Source organism: Perissodus microlepis, chromosome 19, assembly GCF_051167445.1.
Source record: "Perissodus microlepis isolate ML-2025 ecotype Zambia chromosome 19, ASM5116744v1, whole genome shotgun sequence".
Classification (NCBI taxonomy): domain Eukaryota; kingdom Metazoa; phylum Chordata; class Actinopteri; order Cichliformes; family Cichlidae; genus Perissodus; species Perissodus microlepis.
In genome coordinates this window covers 28,533,730-28,544,629 of record NC_140479.1, presented here as the reverse complement: position 1 = coordinate 28,544,629, position 10,900 = coordinate 28,533,730, and the positions used below count along the sequence as shown (strand labels likewise).

Sequence of the window (10,900 nt, the reverse complement as noted above, 5' to 3'; positions counted from 1 at the left end):
TATCGTTTTATTTTGAAAATCACCGGAAGTGGGTGTGCTGCCCTGGTAGCTGGTTATAATAAGATCTCGTCTGTAGCTTTGTGGCTAGGTTGCAGGTTGTTTTCTTGATAGCCGCCCGGGCTTCGCTGTCGTCGTCACTGCAAAATCGGTCGTTACAGCGGCACGCCAGACGGGCTGTAAACTACAGGTTTGTTTTTCTTAATCTGACGATGCTAGATGTTATCTAAATCCTGGCTACAACGTCACGTTTTGTATCTGTCAGCCATGTTACTGTATATCAATCAATGATACAGCTAGCCACAGGAACCGTGTTTATTTTTAGCAGCTAACCTGCGGTGACTGCAGCGCAGGGAAACAGGAATATCAGCTCTCTGTATTTGTTGGCGTGGAAAAATAATATAATGACAGTACAGTGCACACATGAGCGTTGTGCGTGTGATGTTCGTGCAAATTTGTTTATGCAAACTGCTAAGCTGCTGGTGAGCTTTACAGTACTGGCTACCGTATTAGCTGTGTGCTTATTTTAAGCTAAGAGGTAGCTAGCGATTTTTAATCTGGCCAAGTCCTGCGTTCAGAAATCAAGGCCCCAGTTAACAAACGGATGTGTTGTTGTGACTCGTTGTGCCAAAGCTTGGACACAGAGTGCTCACATGTAGCCACCTGGTTTCAGGGCAATCTAGAATGTGTGTTGTTTTTAGCTAATACGTGTAGATGACTTTACGCTGCGTTGTTTCTTAATAAAGATCATGCTTATTTAGCTTAACTCGCAGTAATCTGCTAACAAAACTGGTTAGAACAACTAATGCAATACTTGGTTCGGGGGAAATAATGTCTGACTGCATCATACTGCCCAGGCGTGTTTACATAACGCGTGCTGTTATTACGTCACGTTACCCAAGCCAGAAAGTGTGACTTTTCAGGCTTGTAGTGTCAGAGCCATATGGCACTTGGATAACGTCCAGGATTTCTATTAGCTGACCGGCCTATCTTTGGAAAATATCACTGACTTTATGACTCTTCTCAAAACATTACACTGATCTGTGATTTGCTGCTCTCAGATGGACCAGCAGGACCAGTCCTATATGTTTGCAAGTCTGACACGGCCTCACTCAGAGCAGCTGCTGCAAGGCCTCCAGCTCTTGCGGCAGGATCACGAACTATGTGACATTGTGCTGCGTGTGGGTGATGCCAAGATCCATGCCCACAAAGTAGTGCTGGCCAGCATCAGTCCTTATTTCAAGGCCATGTTTACGGGTAACCTGTCAGAAAAGGAGACCTCTGAGGTGGAGTTCCAGTGCATTGATGAAGCTGCCTTGCAGGTATGCTTCCATCCAACACTCGCTAGGCACAGTGATTAACTGCTGTAGCATGTTTATTGTAACACTTGTGCTGTCTTTGCTTCTAGGCTATAGTGGAGTATGCTTATACCGGGACGGTGTTTATCTCCCAGGAGACAGTGGAATCTTTGCTACCCGCTGCCAACTTACTCCAGGTTAAGCTTGTACTTAAGGAGTGTTGTTCCTTCTTAGAGAGCCAGCTGGACGCAGGAAACTGTATAGGCATTTCCCGCTTTGCAGAGACTTACGGCTGTCATGACCTGTGCTTGGCCGCAACGAAGTTCATCTGTGAGAACTTTGAGGAAGTCTGTCAAACGGAGGAGTTTTTTGAACTGACGAGAGCCGAGTTGGATGAGATTGTGTCCAATGACTGCCTTAAGGTAGTCACAGAGGAGACTGTATTTTATGCCCTCGAATCATGGATCAAATATGATGTAACTGAGAGACAGCAGCATCTGGCTCAACTGCTGCACTGTGTTCGCCTTCCGCTGCTCAGCGTCAAATTCCTCACTCGCCTATATGAAGCCAACCATCTAATACGAGATGACCACGCCTGCAAGCATCTGCTCAATGAGGCCCTCAAATATCACTTTATGCCTGAACACCGGCTGTCCTATCAGACTGTGTTGTCTGCACGACCCAGGTGTGCCCCAAAGGTGCTGCTTGCAGTAGGAGGCAAGGCTGGACTGTTTGCCACATTGGAAAGGTAATGCTAGTGACTTGTAGATTACAATTGGATGCATTTGTATAAAAGCAACTTCCTAAACTTAAATTTTATTTTTTTTTTAAAGTGTCTTAGTGGTTTGTTTGTTTTTTTCCCTTGTCTTTCAGCACGGAAATGTATTTCCCTCAGACGGATTCATGGATAGGACTGGCCCCTCTCAGTGTACCCAGATATGAATTTGGAGTGGCGGTGCTGGACCACAAAGTTTATGTTGTGGGAGGCATCGCCACACATATGAGGCAGGGCATTAGCTATCGGAGGCACGAGAGCACAGTCGAAAGCTGGGACCCCGAAACCAACACGTGGTCTTCAGTGGAGCGTATGGCAGAGTGTCGCAGCACTCTCGGTGTAGTGGTCCTGGCTGGAGAGCTGTATGCCCTGGGAGGCTATGACGGCCAGTATTACCTCCAGTCTGTGGAGAAGTATGTCTCGAAGCTGAAGGAGTGGCAGCCTGTGGCACCCATGACGAAGTCCCGCAGCTGCTTTGCCACCGCTGTCCTGGATGGGATGGTGTATGCTATTGGAGGCTATGGCCCAGCACATATGAACAGGTAATCTTACTTAGTGTAGTTGTGTATATATGCTCTAAGTGCATGTTGTCTCCAAGTGACCATTAAATACTTGGACCAGGCAATTTTAAATGACTTTCCAATTTATTTAGCAGTCAAATAATGCTTTGTATAGATGCGTGTATAGATTTTTTCCCCCACTATCTTTAGTTTAAAATGGTCTTTAACAAAACAGGTTAGGCCTTTAAGACTTCCTAAAATGTTGTGTGTGTTGTTTTTCTTTCCTCTCAGGGTTATGTTAATTATTTATTAGAAGTGGCAATGAAGTGAAGGATGTCGAGTCTAGCTGAGAAAAAGACCAGGAGCTTGTTAATAAGTGCTGGATAGCCATAACAGAATTGGTTGCTAAATGTGTTGCTGTAATGCTGAGGTCACTAGAGAGCAGTGCTCGTGTTGCTTGTTTCCTTGACTCCCAAAACCCCTCAGAAAAATGTGTTTGGACAAAGAATCTGTGGGGATGTTGTTGTTGTTGTTCTTCTTCTTCTTCTTCGTCTGCTTCTGCTTCTTTCCCCCGTGGCTTATATGGCTTAGTTTGCCAATGTTCCGGTGGCTCTCAGGAATTCATCGCTCCCTCATTACAAGTTCAAATTGGCGTGTTTGATATGACCATCTAACTTGTTTTCTTTTTTTTCCCTGTACGATTAAAAGAAAATTGCTCAGTCATTATGCATTGTGAAGCTTGCATGCATAGAAAGAGCCCCATTGTGTTTACCTTACTCAGCAAAATTTCTCAGCACACAGCTATAACAGTGGTGGTAGAAAAAATAAATACAATGCAGCAGTGCCTCTGTTTGACTGAGCAATAGCTCCCATTCAAAGCTGAACAAAGGTTCTCTGAACTGTCATTCAGGCTTTAGTAGAAGGGAACAGGAGATGGAGGAAGCATTCTTACACCAGATGTGTAATGTGAGCTCACCTTTAGGTCTGCAAAGACTGGTCATTGTGGGTATTGCCATAAATGTCTCAAAGTGAAGGCACAGCTGGAAGCAAAGCTAGGTATTGCAAGTAGCGGGTGAGATTTGGGTGAGTTGGAGCTTTTTAACCTTTGTGTTTTGATAACTGTGCTGCGTCTACTGTACACAGCGTGGAGCGGTATGACCCTAGCAAGGATGCCTGGGAAATGGTAGCCCCCATGGCAGATAAGAGGATCAACTTCGGAGTAGGTGTAATGCTTGGATTTATATTTGTGGTGGGTGGACACAACGGAGTGTCGCACCTGTCCAGCATCGAGCGGTACGATCCACATCAAAACCAGTGGACGGCGTGCCGACCAATGAACGAACCCAGAACTGGTGAGTTGTGAGTTTTAAATTCAAAATGAGTGACTCTGTTGTGATGGTTGGATCCAGAAAATAACACGAAAAGCCTATAATGAGATATGTTTGTGGTATTGTTGTCTTCCAGGTGTGGGCTCTGCCATTGTGGACAACTACCTCTATGTGGTAGGAGGTCACTCTGGGTCATCCTACCTGAACACCGTTCAGCGTTATGATCCCATCTCAGACAGCTGGTTGGACTCCAGTGGCATGATGTACTGCCGTTGTAACTTTGGTCTGACTGCCCTTTGACCCATGGCCCAGCCAGCTAGGACCCAATAAATTACCTTAGACACAAAGAAGATTTTCTCTCTTTTTATTATTTTATTTTTTTGGCTCTCCTCCTCCTTCCCCGCATTCATCCTCCAGGTGCAGATGAGCTTACCTGCACATTTTCGTTAACATCAGAGAGCATTTCTGGGTGGATGGGTGTACCGGGCTAGCTGGCTGGCTAGAAGGGGGACTGCAGTCTGTGCTGCAGGGATGAGGAAGAGCTGGAAGGTTCTGGAGATAACGGAGGAAGGTGGATGGTGTTTGGATGACTGTCACTGGAAAACTGAGATGAACGCTCTATTGCTGCTGGACCACAATGAGGACTTCGAGCTATGTCTCAGAGGATTGTGGAATCTGCTTATTTACGTTACAAAATTCTTCGTCAAGTTTGCAGACAGTTTTATGTTGTGCTTCACGTCCTTAATTGTGCTAAACTTTTTTGTTTTGTTTAGGAATTTCTCTGCTGCAACCAGAGCTGCGTGTTCAAATTTCCTAGAACACTGCAGTTTGCTTGTGCATTTGATGACTATGTGGTTATTGGCCATATAGTGTGTATGTCTGTGTGTATGGTCCAGGGGGTATGTGCATGTCAGATAGAACTGTTTTGTTTTGTCACATGTCTGCGTGCAGAATTGATGCTTGGGCTCAGCAACGCAGGATAATTCTGCATCCACATCAGTGCTTGACAAAAAAACAACAAAAAATAGAAAAGTTGGAATATTTATATTTTCTCAAAAAAGGGCTGCCTTTCTCTTGTAAATAGTCTAAATGAAATATATAGATATAAATATATCCTCTAGTGCATTGCCTGTAAATGTTTTTCTGCACTGGCTCACTAATGTGTGTGCGAATGTGTGTACAGTTTGATTCCCACAGCCACTGTAGAGGTGAATTCTCCTTAAAGTGTTCACCACTAGTCTCTGCTTCATCCTCTGAGCCATTTAAAAAAAACAAAACGGGAGGAAAAAAAAAAAGGGTCTCATATTCTCTCCTCTGTTGCATCGGTCTAAGGTCAGATCATGCACTTGCTACTGTTCACAATAGTTGAAACTGACCTTGGCCTTCTTTTCACCTTTTTTGGTCTGTATACAATACTAACTGGTGCTATATTTAGGATTCAGGATTTAGCTGTTTGTCTGCGTTGCTTCATCCAGTTAATGTCAAACTCTGTTAGGCCTCTGCTGTGTAACTGGTGATAGTTATTTGCTATCGTATGAATTTAATTGGAGAAAATGCAAGTGGCCCCTAAAGCGACTAAAAGGGAAGCCTGTGGGCCAACAACTGCAAACTTCTACCTGCATAGTCCCCAAAGGCGAGAAGATTGGCGAAGATTGGCATGATTTCATTCTTTCTTTTTTTTTTTTTTTTTTTTTCTCCCAAATACTTCCAACTTTTTTTTTTTTTTTTTAAATGTTACACTTTCTCCATTATTGGTCCAGTTGCAGGATGTGAGCATGCTTTGTCAACTATCTGTAGCTGGTATCCTCTCGGCTTTGAACACTATTTTATTTGTGATTGCGTCGGACATTTCTGTGCTAGTTAATCCTCCACTAAAAACACGTCTACACGTGGCCAGGTCTTGCTTGCAAGCTTAGGTTTTAAGTAATATTTTCACAGATTGGTGTGAAACGCCAAAACGTTTGAAAAGGAAACGGTCCTACGCAACATCTTCCCTTGTGCCACATTTTTAAATATTTTCCCTGCATTCTTCCATGTGGTTATATATGGAGGTGGATGATAAGGCACCAAGGGCTGTGCTTGCCAACTCTGGTCATGTTGTTACTGTCACCAGCCCTGGGAGAGAGTTCAAAGCGTGCGACTGGGCTCGAGTGACTGCACAGCAATAGAGGGGACGCTCGATTAGCAGACGGCCAGGTAGTGATGCGTCTTAAGTCACTTGTTTTATGTTCAAGGCAAGTTTTTTGCGTTGCTTTGTGGACTAATGTTTGCACATAAGTGGGAACTTTAACCAAGCTCTGCATTGCACTTACCAAACTATTTGATACATATTGTCATTTCTATATGTTTTGATTTAAGCTAATGGCATTTAGATACTGCAATAAGACTTTTGTTTCCTTTCGTGGGTTAAATTATGTTTTGTTGTTTGTCTCTTTAAAAAGAAGAGAGGAAAAAAAAAAAGAATAAGGCCAAGGCATCTCATGTTGGTGTAAGAGAACCCCCAAATAGCATGTCTGTCAGATCACACTGTTGGCTGGTGATGTGGATGTCCAAATGAAACATCAGACGGTAGCTTGACATTGTCTAAACCAACCAGTCATCCTGTGTTGTCATTTTTGTTGTGCATGCTGGTTCATTTTGCACAAAGCATGTGTTTATTTGGATCAATTTAGATTATTTTTTTCCTGCAGTTCAGCACTTATAAGTCTTGTAAACACTACATAGGTGTGTTCTTTCACCTTGCCCTTGCTTACTCTAAACTAAATCTGTAAGATGAGAAGTTAAATGACATTTGCCATGCAAACTGGTCAGTGTCACATGTGAGAATCGCGGTTTGTCATTGATTTGTTTCTTTTTCCCCATCAAAGTCAAGTACTTTGAATTTCTGATTTATTTGAAAAGTAACACACAACTTAATTTGTATGTCTGTACACTTTATTTCAAAACGGCACAACTATTAATTTTGTATTTAATTTGTTTTGTTTGTGTTCTCTAAATTCTTGTTTTTTGTCTGTTGTAGTAGTGTTTGTCACTTTAGCACTGCAGCCACGGCACAGAATCACGCAGGCGTAATTGTGCGCCGTCGCCGCTGCCATGATTCATCTTGTCACTGTTATGTACATATGTTGCCATTTCTGATGTGTATACTAACTATTTTAAGGTTGGAGAGAGGCTGATGAAAATCTGGAAACGTGAATCTGCAAAAAAAGAACAGATGTAAGCATTTTTTTTTTTTTCTCTTTAAATTATGGCCTAAATTAATGTCATGTTTTGCCACCACTCTCACCAAAGTGCTTGTACAAAGAAAGCAGATGGATGACTAACACATGTTCTGCAGTGGCCTACCACTCTGTTTATGTCTGAGGGGGGAGGGGGGGGGGAATCCTATGAAACTGATGTCAATGTTAGCCAAAATGACCACTCTGCTTCTTTTTACATTTCCTCGTGTGTCTGGAGTAAGGTGATGATCTTGAATTTTATATCCTGTGGATTAATACTGGAAGTACAAGATAACATTAGGTGTTTAAAAACAGTAGCTTTTCACATTTTCTCATGTTTGACTGAAGACATTTTACATACATTTAAGTCTGTTTATGTGGTGCAGCTGTACCCAGTTTAAAATAAATGCCTGCCTTAAAAAGGTACTGCCTGCTTTTTCTGCATCTCTTCCTGGCATGCACGTGAAAAAGGACGACAAACTGGAGCCATAGGCAAGGTTTCAAAAATATTTGTATTGTAAAGACAGTGTCAGCATATAAACAAACAGGAAAAAAAAAAACTTAAAGTCTTGATCCAAGAATTAACTCTCAACTGGATTCATGTTAAACTTTCCTTGAGAGAGGCACTGTGTGACAACAGTAATGCTTTGACTTAAACCAAACAAAACACTAACATAACATTTTGAGACTGCTGTGTGCTGAACAAGCTGTGAAATGCCTGACTTTTATTCATCGGTTTATACATGATGTGGCCTGAATGGATTTCTAGGCCAGCTTGTAGTGTAATTTCAGATTACTTCTAAATTGGCATAATTTTCACCTGTTTTGGCAAATGCTTACCTCCAATTTAAACCTTAACTTGTTCACCTGGTAGGCGGGGACCACAGTGTAAATGTGTGGGGGGGGAAGCACCAGTTTAATTTTAGGAAAGGACTTTGGCATAATGACCAAGTTTGATTCAATTGCACCCTCTGTGTCATTATGCTTGTGCTAAGTACTAACCAGTATACTGTGGTTATTATGGAAAAGCACTGCCAAACAGATGCACAACAGCTGAGAGGTCTGCATCGCTGCATGCACGCAGGAGAGTTCAACAGTTTTGTAAATCAACCATGGAGGTAAAAAAAACAACACTTTTTATACTTGTACTGAAAACTTGTGTCAGTATCAACTCCAAACAGAAATTTCTACAGAGCAGTTTCACCTACTAATCTCTTATGCCGATGGTCACTGCACATGTATATGAAATTCAGTACTGACTCGTATTGTTTATAAATCTCAACCCAGAACTATTATAGTCCATTATATTCTTGGATTCCAAGCGTGCCCAAAAAGATGTCATTTCCATTTTGCACTGTAAGCTTTAACCAAGCATTCAGCTGAATCGAGGAAGCTAACCCAGGACAGGAATTAAAACTTATAGCAATGCAGTAAGAAAAGAGCAACATTGCGGTAATGTAACAACAAAAAACTGGATGAATGCAATCACTCTGGCGTGTGCTGAGACTTTGGCTCATCTATGTCCACCTGAGAAACTATGAGTTCACTTGTCAGAGGTGCGGACATAGACCAGAGAGGACAGCAGCAGGAGCTCTGGGGGCTTGTGTAACAAGATCAGATTATCGTTCCTCAGACCGTCATAGTGCATCCAGCAACCGTCTATCTGGAAGGCTGCAGAGTAGTGATGCTCCTCCTTGTTGAACAGTGTGGCACCCTCGAGTGTGTACCTGCAGGTAAGAATAACATTTATTGTTCTCAAGACTGGAAAGTAGATCTTTCCAGATATTTTTGAAATCCCAACAAACAGGCAGCACAACGGTGCAGTGGAGAAGATCCAAATGACATTTAAAATTTAATCACTGATCAGACAGGATAGTGATCTTACATTTTTAATTTGAATGACTATCTTGCATCATAAATAAAGTTCCATTAATTCAGTTATGATGACTGTGCACAGGCCTCTGGCTCAGCAGATGTAAAAGCATTAGGAGGCCGGGCTCCACCTGTGCAACATGAAGGCTACACTGGCACATCGTTTGAATGAACAGCAATGCAGAACCTACTGTAGATATATCCACCTCTGATTCATACCTGTGCTGACAGAGAGCCAGATGGTATGGGACATACGACAGCTCCTCTGACTTCCACTGCTGCATGTTGAGGATAACAAAGGGTGGAGGGCCATGGCAGAAAATCCTCTGGGAGAATTCCCTTAGACCATCACATCTGTTTAAAATAAATAAAAAATTGTCAAGGAAGTACAACAACACAGCGCTGAAAAAGACGACGATGATGAAGATCCTGCCGTGTCTCACCCAATTTCACAGCAGAGCAGGAGCTTGGGGCAGAAGAACTCATCCACAGCTGACTGAATTGGGTCTCTGTGAGGAAGCTCATGAGGAGGACTGAGAGGAAAAAGGGTCAGAGTGAAATTCTTAGAAATGTGAAAAATATAATGTAACAACAATCCACTCACAAACACATCACAACACTTGATTGCAATTCTTTCTGCCAACTTTGGCATAAGACAATGCACAGCTGAGGTCTGCTGAAGGGCACTTAAACATCAAATACTGGGGGGAAAAAACATAAATATTTTGGGTAAAAAGCCAGCAACTGTGTCTTAACAAAACACTTGAATAGTAGGTAAATACAGTTTACCTGATGTTGATGGTACTTTTGAGGCAATCCTGGAAGCGGGCTGGACAGCTCCAGCTGGTGCACAGGCTCTCCTGCATGGTGGACATGAGGTTTTCCAGGTTCTCTGTAAAGTTTTGGTGCTCGTTGCCAAACAGGTCGATCTCCATGGCCGCCTGGTGGATCTCAGAGCGATATTGCCTTTTAGACATTCTGTCCCAGATCCACAGCATCTTCACCGTGGTGTAGTCACAGGAGTCCATCAGGTAGAGGAAATGCTCTACAAACTGCTTGCCCAGGAAGACAGCCAGCTCCCTGCGGAAGCCCTGGTTGTCCCGCAGAATCACATACAGGATCATGAGGAAGCCATCGATGGTGCAGGTGTTTTTGAGCTGGATTTCCACGTACAGAGGCGTGCACGATATGGCTTTCCGTCCTGCCTTGATGGTAAAAACGCCTCCCCAAGGGAGCACAGGCCTCCAGAAGGAGCGGTCCTCCTCGTCGTTGTTGTTTATGGAGGCACGTATTTCTTCAAAAAGCGTCTTGGACCTAAAACAAATAAATAAGTAAATACACACACCAACCAGCAAAAGTTCAGACAAATGCGTTTTAACACAGGACGAGGTTAAATGTATCGCCCCGGTGGATTTGATCTGTTTCATTTCGAAAAACTGACGCTGTGCAAATGTAGGTCAAAAATCCTGCGATAGCAAAAACAAACCACGCAATTGGCAAGTAAAGCACTGTTACCCTCCAGGGACTAGTCGGAGCCCAACAAATGATAACAAACCATCACCTACAATATATAAGCTTACCTTTCGAAGTGTTGATTGTTTTCAGTGTTTGAAATTCGTGTTTTGAGGTCCTCAGTGTCGTTCAAAACACAGAATCTACTCTCCATTCCTCTCCGTATTTCCTCATTTCTCACGTCGGACCTCAAAGCCAGAAATATAAATTGTGGTATTTGTCTCGCACCTTCTAGTAAACGAAGACACCTTACTGTGGATCGAAAATTGTAGTAGACGTCAAGTCTGACCTATATAAACAGTTGCTGTTAGCTTTGTAATGATATTAATCTAAGCTCTGTGTATATACAGTGCTGCCCTCTCCTGATTCTCCACGTTATTACACCCCAGTTTTGCACAGC

At 42.8% G+C, this 10,900-nt stretch overlaps 2 protein-coding genes across 2 annotated transcripts; one reads left to right on the top strand and one right to left on the bottom strand.

Annotated features, from left to right (window-relative positions):
• The first annotated feature begins 18 nt into the window (after positions 1-18).
• On the top strand, positions 19-7,542 carry klhl28 (kelch like family member 28). The gene is made up of 6 exons (XM_084914634.1): positions 19-187; positions 1,059-1,319; positions 1,406-2,043; positions 2,169-2,612; positions 3,714-3,922; positions 4,035-7,542. Exons 2-6 carry the CDS (start codon positions 1,059-1,061, stop codon positions 4,196-4,198), a joined length of 1,716 nt encoding a protein of 571 aa, XP_084770760.1. The 5' UTR covers positions 19-187; the 3' UTR covers positions 4,199-7,542.
• Positions 7,543-7,609: 67 nt separating this feature from the next.
• On the bottom strand, positions 7,610-10,881 carry dorip1 (dopamine receptor interacting protein 1). Its single transcript, XM_084914635.1, has 5 exons — positions 10,569-10,881; positions 9,778-10,302; positions 9,432-9,521; positions 9,208-9,342; positions 7,610-8,843 (listed from the first exon to the last, which is right to left on the bottom strand). The coding sequence occupies exons 1-5, from the start codon at positions 10,652-10,654 to the stop codon at positions 8,660-8,662; spliced, it is 1,020 nt and encodes a 339-aa protein (XP_084770761.1). The 5' UTR covers positions 10,655-10,881; the 3' UTR covers positions 7,610-8,659.
• Between the last annotated feature and the right edge of the window lie 19 nt (positions 10,882-10,900).